This window comes from Ipomoea nil, unplaced genomic scaffold (assembly GCF_001879475.1).
Source record: "Ipomoea nil cultivar Tokyo-kokei standard unplaced genomic scaffold, Asagao_1.1 scaffold2036, whole genome shotgun sequence".
Classification (NCBI taxonomy): domain Eukaryota; kingdom Viridiplantae; phylum Streptophyta; class Magnoliopsida; order Solanales; family Convolvulaceae; genus Ipomoea; species Ipomoea nil.
This window is the reverse complement of record NW_017618464.1, coordinates 458,437-476,535: the sequence shown is the minus strand read 5'-3', so window position 1 is coordinate 476,535 and position 18,099 is coordinate 458,437. Positions and strand designations below refer to the sequence as shown.

The 18,099-nt window shown below is 33.2% G+C and overlaps 1 protein-coding gene across 1 annotated transcript; it reads left to right on the top strand.

Moving 5' to 3' along the window:
• Positions 1-9,862: 9,862 nt before the first annotated feature.
• On the top strand, positions 9,863-13,933 carry LOC109147742. Its single transcript, XM_019295398.1, has 3 exons — positions 9,863-10,899; positions 10,969-12,006; positions 12,052-13,933. Exons 1-3 carry the CDS (start codon positions 9,863-9,865, stop codon positions 13,931-13,933), a joined length of 3,957 nt encoding a protein of 1,318 aa, XP_019150943.1.
• The last annotated feature ends 4,166 nt before the right edge of the window (positions 13,934-18,099 follow it).

Sequence of the window (18,099 nt, the reverse complement as noted above, 5' to 3'; positions counted from 1 at the left end):
CTTTCGATCAGGACCAAGCTATGTATTGGGACTCTGTCCCTCCTGACTCTATCATTCAGTTTATTCATTAATATACCGCATGGAAAATTTTCAAAAAAAAAAAAAAAAGAGAAATAATTTCATTAGTTATATTTTCTTTATTCTTCTTCAATATAAAAATTCTTTACATTCAAATTCATCAATTGATTATATTCATTACATTGTCCCTACAATGTCTTTATTCAAAAAAATTTATTCATTATCAATAAATTAATTAAAAGAAATAATTTCATTAGTTATATTGTTTTTATTTTTTCTTCCAATGTAAAAAATATTTTTTACACTCAAATTTATCAATTGATTATATTCACTACATTGTCTATTATCTTTTTTGTGCAGTGTTTTTTTTTTATTAAATATCAAAGTTATAATATAAAATAATGCTATATATTTATTTACCAAGTATTTTATTAATACCATGAAATATATATATATATATATATATATATATATATATATATATATATATATATATATATATATATATATATATATATATATATATATATATATAATTAAGCCAATCATATTAACTACTTGAGAGATTTGTTGACAAAGAGAGTATTCAAATCACACAGCAAATTGAAGTGGGAAACTACCACGCAATGTCATTATTTGACAATCAGCAGTTAGCCGATTATATTAGCGTATTTGACCAGCGAATTATATCAATCGTTGGTAAAAATATATTTGAAAAAATTAACTGTTTAGATTAGCATGTAACATGACCTAATGGTATACATAATAATACTAATAATAATAATAATAATAATAATAATAATAATAATAATAATAATAATAATAATAATAATTGTAATTTTGCATATTCTCTTAATATAGAATTATAGAGTGTTGGGTAATATGGTTGAAAAATCCCAAAATAATAATAATCCTACGGAAAGATTAATATTATATGGGAAAACAGAAAATTGGGAAGGAAAAGGTTGAGTGTTTGGGTATGGGTTTAGCACGAGTTCGAACACAAGGTTCTTTTCCTTAAAACCTTATTTGCTACCTCCCACAAGTGCTAGGAGTGTTGTAGCCTAGGTTTCCCAGGATAAAACGTGCTACGATTCCTTGTTTAAGCACCTAAACAAGGAACCCGGCAAACAAAGCAAAGCTTGGAACACTGGTTGGCTAAAGAAGAGAGTAGAAGCAGAGTTTTTGAGAGAATAAAGCTACTGGAATTCCTTTTGTTTCTTCACTGTGTAAAATGCTACTGCTTCTACCTCTCTTTATATAGGGATGTTGGAGTGATAGCATTCAACATGGCCATTAAATTGGTGTTAAAACCAATTGTGTAACACCTGTAACGGTCACCACTAAGTAGGATTAAACTCAGAATTTAAAAATAGGAATTAAAACAGTATTAATTCCGTAAGTTTAATCTGTACAACAGGCTGATTTTGATTTGCACCCCCCCCCCCCCCCCCCGCGCGAGAGAGCCTCTATGCTATACAATTCTACAAGCTTGAAAAGAGCTCATGTATATAAGGGGGGCAAATCTTGTTTCCAAACCAATGTGGGACAAAGTCCTACATTTTCCCTTCATTTCCCAACTTAAATGAGTCTACTTTGAGAATCAATATCTCATTCACCCATTATCCGTTTTGAGCGTACAATATATCAATCTCTTCGTCTTACTACGAAGAATTCGAATCCACTTTGACCCGACCCAAATCGGAAGTGGACCCCACTGATAATTGTACCACAAAATAGCCACTTAATATGCCATTTTATGCCATTTTAAGCTAATTTTTTCCAAGAGTTTTTTCCCAAATTGGTCCCTCGACTATCACTTATTCTCAATTTTACATTTAGACTTTTAATTGCACCTAATGTGGTCCCTTGACTTTTAAAAACTCCCCCAAATTGGTCCTCCGTTAGAAATTCCATCTATTGAGTGTTAAAATGAAGGGCATTTTTGTCCATTGACCTATTATATGCCAAATATACTATGAAAAATAGTCGAGGGACCATTTTGGGAATAGTCGAGGGATCATTTTGAGAAAAACTCATTTATTTATTTCTATTTTTTTAACACTATCAAATTAGAATTTCTATACATTTTTTTTCTTACAAATATAAATAGTTAAAATTCACAATTAAATCTCAAAATTTTAAACGTTCTCTACAATTTTTTTCCTTTTGTCTAAACGTACAAATTTTTCCCCTATCCCTTTCAAGTTTTACAATAAATTTCGTAACATTCATAAATACTCATATAATATATATATATATATATATATATATATATATATATATATATATATATATATATATATATATATATATATATATATATATATAAAATCATATAATCATATAATCATATTAAAACTTCAAAAGACAACCAATCACTATGTATTACATTAAATATTATTTTTATAGTTAAAATAAAATTATTATTTTTTTACATACTTTGGTAAACAAGTTTAAATTTCAAATTTAAGTTTATTAACATTCATATATAAAATACAAACAAACTTCAAAATGACAAGAACTTTAATATTGGTAAATGATGAGACTTTAGGGTTAGAATGGTTTGTTTTGTGCTAATTATTTTTGCATTTGATTTATTTTACTTGTCCTTTAAGACATAAAATTGATAACCATAGTTCTAGACTCTCTTTAACATGATGTAGTACTTCTGGGTAGATAGACATTTAGAAATGGTAGCTATGGTTTGTACTAACTTTGGAATGAAACTAATGGCCTTACAGGCTAAGTTAAGCCAACTTTCCAAAAATATTTTCTAAGATTTTGTCATTGACCGAGAAGTGACGCGTACTTCTCAGTTCGAAGAAGTGCCAGAGCATATCGATTGATTGTAAAAATAATAATTTTATTTTCAAAAGGTATAGTGACCGAGAAGTGAAGAGTACATTTTGATAAAAACAGTAATGTTATTTTCAATGGTAAAAATAATATTTAATATGATACATAGTGATTGATTGTCTATCAGTAGTCACGCAAAAAGTAGCAACGACGCCCTTTGGCGAAGGGTCTTCCAAGCCCTGAGATCGCGGAGTGCTGCGCGCTTCATTAATAGGAGTTATACACTGACTAGAGCAGCGAGGAGCTACAAAAGAAAAGAGCTCACTTTCTCCTCTTTGGGGCGTAGCGGTAGCATTCTCACTCAAGAAGATTTGTCAGGACAGGAAGAGCTAACCCAAAAGACAAAGAGCAACAAAAGAGGTCGGGTCTTTCCCCTGCCCTCTCTCTAATTGTCTATTGAAGTTTTAGTGTGTGTGTGAACATAAAAAGTATATGAGTATTATATTTTTGAAATTTACAGAACTTATTGTAAAACTTGATAGGATTAGAGGAAAAGTTTTTATGTTTAGACAGAAGGAACAAATTTGTATAGAAAGTTTAAAATTTTGAGGTTTGATTGTGGATTTTAACTATTTATATTTGTAAAAAAAGAGCAAATTACACTTTTGGTCCTGTGACTATAGGGGTTGTGTTAATTTGGGTACGTGACTTTTAAAATTAACAATTTAGTCTTTTAACTATCATTTTTTTAGCAGATTTGGTCCTCCCGGCCAAATTGCCGGTGGAATTTGGCCGGAAAGACGTTCGAATTTTTAAATGAAATAGTGGTGGGGGTAATTCGGTTCAATAATTAAAAAGACCGAATTACCCCCACCAATATTTGATTTAAAAAGTCGAACGTCTTTCCGGCTAAATTCCACCGGCAATTTGGCCGGAGGACCAAATCTGCTAAAAAATGATAGTTAAAGGACTAAATTGTTAGTTTTAAAAGTCACGTACCCAAATTAACACACCCTCTATAGTCACAGGACCAAAAGTGTAATTTGCTCTAAAAAAAATGTATAGAAACTCTAATTTGATAGTCTTACAAAAATGGAAATAAACAAAAATGAAATAAATAAATGAGTTTTTCTCAAAATGATCCCTCGACTATTCCCAAAATGGTCCCTTGACTATTTTCAGAGTATATTAGGCATATAATAGGTAAATGGACGAAAATGCCCTTCATTTTAACACTCAATCGACGAAATTTCTAACGGAGGACCAATTTGGAGGAGTTTTTAAAAGTCAAGGGACCACATTGGGTGCAATTAAAAGTCGAAATGCAAAATTGAGAATGAGCAATAGTCGAGGGACCATTTTGGGAAAAAACTCTTTTTTCCAACATAGAGTTACTTTCTTGCAAACTGAATAGAGGACTGACTATTACATATTCTCGATCAGACAGTCATACAGATAGACAGACAGATATTGCGTAATGTGGAAGACTAAGGCAGAAAGTAAATCAACACATATGTTTGTTTACTCAGTTCGATACAATGTGTATCTACATCTGGGGGACGATCACCGATGCGTCCAATCCACTAACTCAGAATCTAATGTACAAAGGTAGACAAGAACAATCTCACCCAAGTGCCCCACACAAGGTCAGTACCCAGTCTACAAAGGTTTAGTGGATTGTTGAAGTCGGAGAGCCACGCATTCAGAAGTCCAATGAAATCCCTTCAATTGGAGAGCTAACTCTGATGCAGTCCGCTTCAATGACACAGTCCCACATTATTCCCACAACTGAGTGATCTTCACGTCCAATCGTTTAAGCAAAGTTGATTCTTCTCAAGTTCATCTTCGTAATCATCATGAACTTATTGTCTTGAGAAGAGGCATAACAACCAGAGATGTGTATATTGTTTAGTATGGAGTGTTACGACTTTTAATCAATCCAACCCTAACTTCTGAACGTATAAGTATATATATACTTCTTGATTTGGACACTCTCCAAATATATCTCTGGTTGTGAAAGGTAGGAATTTTTTGTGAAGAAAGAAATCTTGAGATTCGGTCCATACCTCACAAGATGATTCACTGATATTCTTTCCAAAACATCATCTCATAACCGCGTACCAGCTTTTAGAAACTTTCTTTTATCAGTTATTTGGTGGCTTGATCTAGCGATGTGTCTATTGACTTAACTGATCAATCAGTCTTCTTCAGAGACGGTCAGACACCTAGCTAAATCCTATCTTAATTTGCCATAATAATATTGCCAATTATATGTTGGGGTTTTTTCTTAAATAAATAAAACAACAACAACAACAACAACAACAACAAAAACAATAATAACAACAACAACAACAACAACAACAATAATAATAATAATAATAATAATAATAATAATAATAATTGTTTATAAAAAATAAAAAAATAAAAAAATATAATTAAGCCAATCATATTAACTACTTGGGGGGTTTATTGACAAAAAGAGTATTCAAATCACACAACTAATTGAAGTGTGAAACTACCTCACAATGTCCTTGTTTGGCAATCAACAGGTATATATTTAATATTTTATACCCTAATTTTTATTTGCTCTCCCTTATGTCTCGTATTTGGCTTCTACCATACCTATAGAATTATTTTATTGAAAATTATAATCAATCTTGACTATATTATCTTGCATTTGTAAACTTAGAATTACCTATTTAAATACACAAATTCAACATTCAATTATCTATGCATAAACAATTCCAATATAATTTTGCAATGATATATACTTTAAAATACATATTTAAAAAAACATTGAGCATTATCTCAATCGCGCAATGCGCGTAAAAAACTAGTATATATATATATATATATATATATATATATATATATATATATATATATATATATATATATATTTCGATATGATAATTACAACATTAACTCGAGACTACCAAGCGACAAATAAGGAACTTAATTCACAAGAGAAATAGTAAAATACACTAATATAAGAAAGTAAAGGAACTACTATTTTATTGAGTGATTATTTGAGGACCCGGTCTTTCGTAATAACCACCAATTACATAAGAAAGAGATCGTTTAACCATAACCAAATTTGTAAATTTGTAAATTTTAGATTTTTAGGTACAATAATTATACTTTACCTACATAAACACCACTCTCGGAAAAAAAAAAAAAAAACTCACTATTGACACGATTCGTGAATGTTTCAACTGGCCACCAATTATTATTCAACGTAAAATTCCACCAATATGACATCTATTACTACTTAATAATAATAATCTATCTATACTATATATAAAAACAAAATCCTGAACTTTAACTTTTCGCCCAATTTTTAAAAAAATCTCCTGATAAAAATATATTGTTTTCTACTTTCCTATTCGTACTATAATTCTAGGTTAAAATTCATATTCTAATATTATAAAATAGTGTAATACAATTCCTATTCCTATTATTATATATAAAAACAAAATCCTGAACTTTAACTTCCCGCTCAATTTCTAAAAAAATCTCTCTTTCGGTTAAAAATATATTGTTTTCTACTTTCCTATTCGTACTATAATTCTAGGTTAAAATTCACATTCTAATATTATAAAATACTGTAATACAATTCCTATTCAAATCTATGCTATTTATAAAAAAACAAAATCCTGAACTTTAACTTCCCGTCCAATTCTTAAAAAATATATCTTTCAGATAAAAATATATTGTTTTCTACTTTCATATTCATACTATAATTCTACGTTAAAATTCATATTCTAATATTATAAAATAGTGTAATACAATTCTATTCTAATCTATATCTATCTATCTATACTATATATAAAAACAAAATCCTGAACTTTAACTTCACGCCCAATTCATAAAAAGTCTCTCTTTCAGATAAAAATACGCCCAATTCATAAAAAGTCTCTCTTTCAGATAAAAATATATTGTTTTCTAATTTCCTATCCGTACTATAATTCTAGGTTAAAATTTCTATTCTAATACTAGTATTTTCACCCGTGCGATGCACGGAATGGAATTGTTGCAATATATTAAGAATATTTAAATCGATATATAATTATTTAAGAGTTAATTTCACCAGAGGTCGCTTATCTTTCCTGACAATTCCAAATTTAATATTAGACTATAGTTATTAATTATTACGATTTATTCTATGTTATAATTCTTACGTTAATATTCTTACTATTATTAATAACACTTAATTACTTTTAGATATTATTATTACCACTTATATTATTATTATACTATTATTATTATTAAAAGACTTTCTTTTCAAGTTCTATTAGTATAAAATGGCCGTGAGGCACAATAATAATATAACCATAATTAAATATTCTTGTATTGTATTCAGTGAGTCACAATAATAATATAACAATAATTTAATATTCTTCAATTCTATATTCTTCTAAGATTTCTATTACCATCATTAATTATTTCCTAATTTACCACAATTAAATAATTTGGCCAATTATAAAGAAAGTTTATTAAATAATGCACGTGACAATTTTTTAATTAAAAATTTTAAAAATTCATTAATAAAACATAATATTCTCATAGTGTTTTCTTAGAAACTATTTAATAAAGCATTTTTTTTAGAAATTGGTGGGCCAAACCGCCTACAGCAGTTTGCGGTGGATAGATCTCGAAAAAATACGCGATTTCAAAAAAACATTTGTCCAAAACGGACAACCGAGTCAAAAGTTATGCCTTGCCGAACTTTTGACACTTCACAACTTAAAAAATAAATAAATAAATAATTGCCGGTTCACCCTGCGAAGCGGCCGTGGAAGAGGCCGATTCCGTATTCATCACCGCGGTGCAGTTTTCGCAACACTGATATTTAGTATAGATATAGATATAGTATAGATATAGATTATATAGTATTACACTATTTTATAATATTAGAATAAAACTTTAACACAGAATTATTGTACGAATGGGAATGTAGAAATCAATATATTTTATTAGGAATAGAGATTTTTTAGGAATTGGGCGGAAAGTTAAAATTTAAGGATTGATTGATTACCATAGGAATTGTATTACACTATTTTATAATATTAAAATAGAACTTTAACGCAGAATTATTGTACGACTGGGAAAGTAGAAATCAATATATTTTATTACGAAGAGAGATTTTTTAGGAATTGGGCGGGAAGTTAAAATTGCGGGAAGTTAAAATTTCAGGATTTTGTTTTTATATATAGTATAGATAGATTGATTGATTACAATAGGAATTGTATTACACTATTTTATAATATTAGAATAGAACTTTAACGCAGAATTATTGTACGAATGAGAATGTAGAAATCAATATATTTTATTAGGAAGAGAGATTTTTTAGGAATTGGGCGGGAAGTTAAAATTTCAGGATTTTGTTTTTATATATAATATAGAAATATAGATATAGATTGATTGTTTACAATAGGAGTTGTATTGCACTACTAGTTTTTTACGTGCGTTGCGGGATTGGGATAATGCCCAATGTTTTTTTTTTTTTTTTAATAAGTACTTTAAAGTATATCAAGGTAGGATTATATTAGAATTGGTCATGCATAAATAATTGAATGTTGAATTTGCGTATTTAAATAGGTAATTCTAAGTTTACAAATGCAAGATAATATAGTCAAGATTGATTATAATTGTCAATAAAATAATTGTATAGGTATGGTTGAAACAAAATACGGGACATAAGGGAGAGCAAATAAAAATTAGGGCATAAAATTTTAAATATATACTAATATTGAAAAGCTAATTGTTGATTGTCAAACAAGGACATTGCGAGGTAGTTTTCCACTTCAATTTATTGTGTAATTTAAATACTCTTTTTGTAAATAAATCTCCAAGTAGTTAATATGATTGGCTTAATTATATATTTTTATTTTTTAAAACAATTACTAGTGAAAGGGAAAATTACGAAAATTTTTTTTTTTGCACAATTAGTAAATTTTTCTCTCTCGCTTTTCTTCGCGAGTTGTCTCCTCCCTATCGTTTCTAGGGTTTCCTCAATCATGGAATCTGATAATCACAATGATTTAACGAGTTTGTGTGCGAATTTGACATTGGCTGACGTAGATGATGAGGGGATAGCCATCCGATTGCCAAATGTTCCCATTGCTGAGCCTGAGCGTGAAAGTGAATTCATTGCAGTTGGGAGACTGGTGACGACTAAGTTGGTCAAGTTTGGGTTTTTCCAGGATACAATGGCGGCTATCTGGCAGTCGGCTATGGGCGTAACAATGCGACAAATCCAATCGCAACGGTATCTGATCCGATTTTATCATGAGGCTGACCTGGTTAGAATTCTCAGTGACGGCCCGTGGAGTTTTGAACAATCCCTGCTTATTATGAGGAGGGTTATGCCAGGGGAGGATCCGGAGGTTGTACCTTTAGACCTTGCGGACTTCTGGGTTCAAATCCACTCACTGCCTACTGGCTTGCGATCTGCTGTAGTGGTCTCGGCCATTGGCTCGTTTCTGGGAACACTGGTGATGGTTGATGAACGAAATTTTGATGGCACGATGCGGACTTATTATAGGGTGCGTGTGACGATTGATGCCACGAAGCCTTTGAAAAAACAGATGAAGCTGAAGAAGGATAATGGGGTGTGGGTGTTGGTGGACTTCCGATATGAGAGGCTACCAACGTTTTGCTTTGTCTGTGGTATTATTGGCCATGGGGATAGGGTTTGCCCGAAGATTGTCCAGGGGGTAGACCTAGCGAATGGGAAGCCATATGGGGCATGGCTGCGGGCGGGCGCAAGGAGGACCGTGCCGAGCATAGGGCAGCGTTGGGTGGCACCGGAAGTTGATGCTGAGAGGAAGCTATGGCAGGCGCCGGGTATGATAACTACGCCAGCAGTGGGGGTGAGTTCCGGCAGTAACGTTCCAAGTGCTGTTGTCCCCACGGATCAGGGGGTTGTGGTGGCTGACCCGAAGAGGAGGCGGGTTGATGATGCTGCTCAGATGGATTGTGATGGTGAACTGACAAAAAACGGGACGACGGCGGGTGTTGCAGTGCAAGCCCGCCAGGAGATATGAGTATTTTAAGCTGGAATTGTCGGGGGCTTGGCAACCTTACGGCAATTCGAGTTCTAGCGGATCTTGTCCGCTCAAAGAGGCCGCAAGTGGTTTTTTTAATTGAGACGTTTGCAGATAGTGTGAGGATGGAGACCGTGCGTGTACAGTTGGGGTTTGCGAATTTGTTCTGTGTTGATGCTGATGGTCACAGTGGGGGGTTGGCGATGTTATGGACAAGTATGGTGCAACTACAGGTGACAGGCTATTCTAGTAATCATATTGATACAACGATATCCTTGGATGTAGACGCGCCCATGTGGCATTTTACTGGTTACTATGGGTTCTCGGATACGGGAAGGCGGAGAGAAGCCTGGCAGATGCTGCGCCGGCTAGCGGGGGAAAGTCTTTTGCCATGGGTGATAATGGGTGACTACAATGACCTATTGCACCAGTCTGATAAAAGGGGGCGAGCTCCGCATCCACCTTGGCAGATAAACGGATTTCGGGACGCGGTGGCTGACTGTGGGTTACTGGAGATGCCCTTTGATGGTGTCCAGTTCACTTGGACTCGCTCTCGGGGATTGCTGAACATGGTGGAGGAGAAGCTAGACAGAATCTTTGTCACACCAACATGGCAGGAGATGTTTGATGGAGCTACAGCCACCTCACTGGTATGCCCTTATTCTGATCACCTACCCCTGTTACTGACTCCGGTTGTTGCTGTACAGACCACCAGAAGACGACGTTTCTTGTTTGACAATATGTGGCTTAGGGAGCACCGGTGTCGTGAGATTGTGGCCAAATCGTGGGAAGGATCGAGGGGCCGGGATGTCATGACTAAATTGCAGTGGTGTGGACGTGATATATGGCGTTGGGGTAAGAATTATAACAAAGACTTCCTGAGACGTATCGAAAACTGTAAGGCTACTATGGATGCTCTGCGGGAACGGTATGATAATGAAGGGTTAATGAGGTATGCCAGAGCTGAGAATGAATTGTTGAGGCTGCTGGAGCAGCAACATCTTTTCTGGAAACAACGTGCTAAGGAGCACTGGTATAAGGGGGGGGGGGGGGGGGGGGGGGACCTGAACACCAAATTTTTCCATAACTCTGTGAAAACGAGGAGACGAAGGAACAAGGTTAAGAGGCTAAAGGATGGTACGGGGAACTGGGTTGAGGGTGAGGAAGCCGTGGGTGGTGTGATGCTAGAGTACTTTCAGACTTTGTTTAAAGCAGATGATGGGAACATGCAAGAGGTTATTAGAAATATCGCCTCACGGGTTTCTACTCATGATAACGCAAGAATGTTAAAACCAGTGACTGCAGAGGAGGTCCGTATTGCGGTGTTCCAAATGCACCCGGATAAGTCGCCAGGTCCAGATGGGTTAGGGCCGGGGTTTTTTCAGCAGTACTGGGATATTGTAGGACCGGAGGTTACTTTGTTCTGCCGGGAGTTTGTTGAGACGGCACACTTACCGGAAAGGGCGAGAAACACATATATTGTGCTCATTCCCAAAAAGACAGTCCCGGAGTCGATGGGGGATTTGAGGCCCATTGCGCTTTGTAATGTGGTGTATAAAATCGCGGCAAAAGTGTGCGCGAACCGTATGAAAGTCTTACTGGATGGGCTGATTTCGGGGTCGCAGAGCGCGTTTGTGCCGGGGCGCCTGATAACGGATAATGTTATGTTAGCATACGAGGTCCATCATTACTTGAAACGAAAAACACAGGGGAAGGAGGGGGTGGCCGCGTTGAAGATTGATATGAGTAAGGCGTATGATCGGGTGCAGTGGCGCTTTCTGGAGGCAGTTTTGGTTAAAATGGGGTTTGCCAGGCATTGGGTAAACGTGCTGTTGGAGTCTGTAAGCGCGGTTCGGTACCACATATTATATGAGCAACGGGAGTTGGGCCCGATTGTTCCAAAGTGTGGGTTGAGACAAGGCGATCCACTATCGCCGTATTTGTTTCTGTTCGTTGTGGAGGGCCTTAGTGTGCTGATTGAAGAGGAAATGAGTATGGGCAGATTGCATGGGGCACGGGTTGCAAGAGGGGCTCCCGCGATTTCACATTTGTTGTTCGCGGATGACTGCTTTCTGTTCTTGCGTGCTAATATTCAGGAGAGTGAACGGATGCGCTACATTCTTGACACTTACGCAACAGCGTCAGGGTAACGAATTAATTATGACAAATCTGCCATTTGTTTCAGTGCCAATGTCTCACAGCCGGTTAGGGACGGGGTCGTACAGATCCTAGGGGTCGCGGAGGGCAATACGACTGGCAAGTATTTGGGTCTACCATCACTGGTAGGACGGAAGAAGAGGGAGATACTTGGGTATTTGAAGGAACGGATTTTAACGAGGGTGCGCAGCTGGAACTCTAAATTTCTCTCACGGGCAGGCAGGGAAGTGTTGTTGAAGAATGTCATCCAAGCAATGCCATCATATGCTATGATGGTATTTTTGTTACCACTTAGCTTGTGTAAGGAGATAGAGACTTTAATGAATGAGTATTGGTGGACTGGCTCTGTGGGTTTCGGGAAGGGTATAAGGTGGCGTGCATGGGAAGGATTGGCACAACCCAAGGCAGCTGGGGGGCTGGGGTTCAGGAAACTTCACGAGATGAACCTGGCCCTGCTCGGTAAGCAAGCGTGGCGTCTCGTAACCAGGCCGCAGACGCTGGTAGCACGTGTGTATAAGGCGCGTTATTTCCCAAGATGTGCTTTCTTTGATTCAAAAGAGGGGTCAAACCCGTCTTACATTTGGAGGGGGTTGCTTGCGGTCAAAGATGTGGTGCGGGAGGGGTGCCGTCGAAGTATTGGTAATGGGCTTGACACAACCATAGGGAACCATGCGTGGCTGCCATGTGAGGACAATCCGTTCATCACAACAGCGCTGACTGAGGAGGTAGCTTTGGCCTCGGTTGCATCGCTCCTAAATAATCAAGGTACGGGGTGGGATGTTAATAAGGTTACTAATTTATTTAATGCCCGGGATGTGTCTATGATCATGAATATACCTGTAAGTTTGCGTAAACCTTCAGATTCTTGGTATTGGTACTGGGATCAGAAAGGAGCCTATACCGTTAAGTCATGTTATAAACGTCTGAATGGTGCGGTTGCTGACCAGCGGCCCTGGACACGTATTTGGAATTTAGGTGTGCCACCTAAAGTACGACACTTTGGTTGGCAGCTAGCAAATTCTTTTTTGCCGACCTGTGATGCACTTAATTCTAAGCGGGTGTATTGCTCATTAATGTGTCACGTGTGTAGGATGGAAGACGAGAGTGCAAGACATATGTTTGCTATATGTACAGAGGTGCAAGGTTGTTGGACTAAGCTTGGGATTCCGGTGATGAGCATTGAACATGGTAATACTGCCTCACAATGGTTTTTAAATAATGTTAAGATGCTAACTGGTGACTTGCTAGCAAAATATGTGATGACATGTTGGGGTATTTGGACAAGTAGGAATGAGAATGTTTGGAATGGGATTGTTTTTAATGCTAATGTTATGCTACGTAGGACCATGAATTTTTTGGAAAATTGGGGACAAGCGCAGGAGGGGTCTGAACCGCCGGATGAAATTGTGGTTGTTAATAATACAAGGTGGTTGCCTCCGCCAGTTGGGAAGTTAAAGCTGAATTCGGATGCTACTGTTAATTTGCCGGCCGGTGCAATGGGTTATGGTTGGGTGCTACGGGGGGATGATGGATCATTTTTTGCGGCGAAGAACGTGCGGGTGTCTGGAACGTATAGCATCAAGGAAGCTGAGGCAATGAGTTTACGAGAGGCTTTAAGTTGGTTAAAGAACACGGGCATGGGTGGTGTTGTAGTGGAGATAAATTCACAGCTTGTATATAATGCTATTCTTTCTAGTTCTTTTAATTCTGCTTATGGCTTTCTAGTGGACGATATTAAAGAATTAGCATCGGCAATTGGCGATGTAGAATTCCAATGTGTTAGGCGATTTGCGAACTGTGCCGCCCATGTTGTTGCTAGGGAGGCCTTTTCTGTGGCAGGTTGCGGGGAATGGTTTGATATTCCTCCGGTTTTTCTTGTTAGCTATCTCGCTAATGATTTAATACAATAATCTGTTTTGCTCAAAAAAAAAAAATTTATTATTATTATTATTATTATTATTATTATTATTATTATTAAATATATGTATACCCTTAGGTCATTTTACATTTTAATCTAAAAAGCTAATTTTTTCAAATATTTTTTTACCAACCGTTGATATAATTCACTGGTCAAATCAACTAATATAATCCGCTAACGCTAACCGCTAACTACTGATTGTCAAACAAGGACATTACGAGATAGTTCTCACTTCAATTTGTTGTGTGATTTGAATACTCTCTTTGTCAACAAATTCCTCACGTAGTTAATATGATTGACTTTATTAATTATATTTTTCTTAATTTTTTTCATTGTATTAATAAAATACTTGGTAAATAAATATATAACATTATTTTGTATTATAACTTTGATATTTAATTAAAAAAATAGTGCACAAAAAAGATAATAGACAATGTAGTGAATATAATCAATTGATGAATTTGAATGTAAAGAATTTTTACATTGGAGAAAAATAAAGACAATATAATATAATAAAATTATTTCTCTTAATTAATTTATTGATAATGAATAATTTTTTTTAATAAAGACATTGTAGGGACAATGTAGCGAATATAATCAATTGATGAATTTGAATGTAAAGAATTTTTATATTGGAGAAAAATAAAGACAATATAACTAATGAAATTATTTCTCTTATTTAATTTATTGATAATGAATAATTTTTTTGAATAAAAACATTGTAGATACATAATTCTAAATTAAAGATCGAAATGCATATGTATTATTTTTTGTTGTAACTACTAAATTATTATTTAATTTAATAAAAGTAAAATAGAGTACTAAATATGCCAACTTTGATTGGGATGGGGTTCGAACTTTGAACTTTAAGACCTTTCTTATTGAAATCAATGAATAAGTTAGCGGTCAACTAATAGAACTTAACGGAAAAAATAATATTTAACGAAAAAGTTAACGGATAATCATATTCACTAAGGATAAATTAGTAAATCTTAAGAAAAAATTAAAATCTGATCAATCTGAGCCATTCATTTGATTAAAAAACTTGACCGCCATTTTTTTCTACCCATTATAGGCCTAACTCTCTTGGGCTCTTATTAGTATAGTAGATTTTATAATATTTGAATAGAACTTTAACGCAGAATTATTGTACGAATGGGAAAGTAGAAATCAATATTTTTATTAGGAAGAGAGATTTTTTAGGAATTGGGCAGGAAGTTAAAATTTCAGGATTTTGTTTTTATATATAGTATAGATAGATAGATTGATTGATTACAATAGGAATTGTATTACACTATTTTATAATATTCAAATAGAACTTTAACGCAGAATTATTGTACGACTGGGAAAGTAGAAATCAATATATTTTATTAGGAAGAGAGATTTTTTAGGAATTGGGCGGGAAGTTAAAATTTCAGGATTTTGTTTTTATATATAGCATAGATAGATAGATTGATTACAATAGGAATTGTATTACACTATTTTATAATATTCAAATAGAACTTTAACGCAGAATTATTGTACGACTGGGAAAGTAGAAATCAATATATTTTATTAGGAATAGAGATTTTTTAGGAATTGGGCGGGAAGTAAAAATTTCAGGATTTTGTTTTTATATATAGTATAGATTATAAAATAGTGTAATACAATTCTATTCTAATCTATACTATATATAAAAATAAAATCTTGAACTTTAACTTGCCGCCCAATTCCTAAAAATATATCTTTCTAGTCTTTAGGTTAAAAACTTTGCGAATGCATAACTTTTGACTCCGTTATCCGTTTTGGACAATTTTTTTAAATCGCGTATTTTTTTGAGATCTACCCACCGCAAACAGCCAAAAGAGGTTTGCCCCACCAATTTCTCAAAAAAAAAAATGCTTCTTTTGCTCTTAATTTTAGTTTTTTTATGTATTTAATTAGATGCTTTCAATAATATTTTAAACAATATTATAGCCACTTAAATAAATAGTTTGTAAGAAAAAAGATGAGAACCTTATGTTATTAGTGAATTTTGATAATTTTTAATTTTTATTTTTTTTTACATTTAAAAAAAAAAAACCGGCGCCTACGGATTGCCTAACGTGTTTTGCAACCTTTATATATATATATATATATATATATATATATATATATATATATATATATATATATATATATATATATTGGTCAAGTATAATAAAAACTATATGTAATAATAATAATATAATCCAAACAACACTTCATGCAAAATAAAATTAAAATTAAACAAAAAATAAGAAGAAGACAAAGGGCTCATCTTTGTAAAAATGTGGGATCATTTTGATCCCACATTGACAATATTAGGAGATGAGTTCTTGAGGTCCTATATATAAGAGGAGCAATGCTCATCTTACAAACATAATTGCTTGCCCATCAATGTGGGTAAGTATTAAGATGGCAAAAAACTCTTATTTACGAAGTCTTAGTTTAATGACTTTTTTTTTATTTTAATTTTTTTATTTAAAAAAATTATTATTTATTATTAGGGGGGTTTGGGAAAGATTAACCAAAATGTATATATGTTGTTTTTGTTTTTAGCAGTTTGGAGTAAAATTGTTGAGATATTTTTTGTGTTTTGATTAAAGATAAAATGTTAAAATGACGAATTTGTCAATAATCAAACAAGGCCATTATCTAATAATTATTATGCAGTTTAACAAATTAATTATATAAAGATAAAAGTTCGTTTGGAAAGTAGGAAATAATTTATGAAAATGAGTTATTTTTCATAAAATATTTTTCTCGCACAGCAAAAAATTGTCTAAAAGAAATTTATATTATTATTGTTATTGTTACGTAATAATGTAATAATAAATAAAATTACAACAACAACAACAACAACAACAACAATAATAATAATAATAATAATAATAATAATAATAATAATAATAATAATAAGCAAAACAAAACTATATATAAAATAAAATTAAAAAAAAAAAAAAAACAAAGCGGAACCACAAGCTCTCCTTTGTAAATGATGTGGGATCATTTTGATCTCACACGGAATTTTTTTTGGAAAGAGGAGCTCTGAGCAATGCTCATATTCCAAACATAATTGCTTGCCCATCAACCTGGGTAAGTATTGAGAAGCCAAAAGACTCTTATTTAAGAAGTCTTAGCTTATTAATGGCTTATTATTTTGGTTTTTCTTTTAAGAAAACATTTTACAAATAATGATAAATAAAATCTTCAAAGTTATAGCACCACATGTGTACATCTAGACATTAGCTATTAATTTGAGCAATTATTTGCACAAATTCAAGCAATGATAACATCAAAATACATAAACGATCCAAACCATATATTTAATTGCACTATATAATATTTGATGTTCTAATTTAAATAATTATATATCTATTCAAATATTCTTAATATATTACAACAAATCTATTCCGTGTTAAAATACTAGTAATAATAATAATAATAATAATAATAATAATAATAATAATAATAATAATAATAATAATAATAATAAACACCTTACTAAATGTATCAAAGATCATAATTTCAAAATTATTACCAATCAAACAATATTTAGTTCTAAAAGAAGTAATATTATATTTACTTTACTTTTTGTACATACTCTTTATTACCGTGACAAGTTTTTATCAATAAAAAATAGATAATAATTTTTGTTAATAAATTAAAATATGCGTATTTTTAAAAATAGTACAGAGAGCTATCTATCTTGACAATTTTCACAAACAGTTTTTTTTTTATAATTTTTTTTTAATAATTTATTTGCATATGTTTGCAAGTATTACAAATTAGATCTTGTTATTATTATATTTTCAAAATGAATTAAAATTATATAAATATATAAATATAATAATAAATTATAAATATGGTTATGTAAGAATAGAGTTCGGTTTTAAAAGAAAAAAAATATTATACTGACGGAAGAGTGTACCTGTTGCTATGTGTGTAGCACGAGTCGCACGACTTAATAATTTTATTAAAGTGCTTTCAATTTTTTTTTTTATTTTTTATTATTAAAGTCAAGAAGAAGTGATTTCGGCTTTTCCCAAAAAGCCAGGGGTCCATAACTTTATCTACTTTATCAGCCATCATTGGTACAACTTGGGTAGCACAGAGTACAACTCCCGTGCATTCACACTAATCCACCTCCGCTGTATA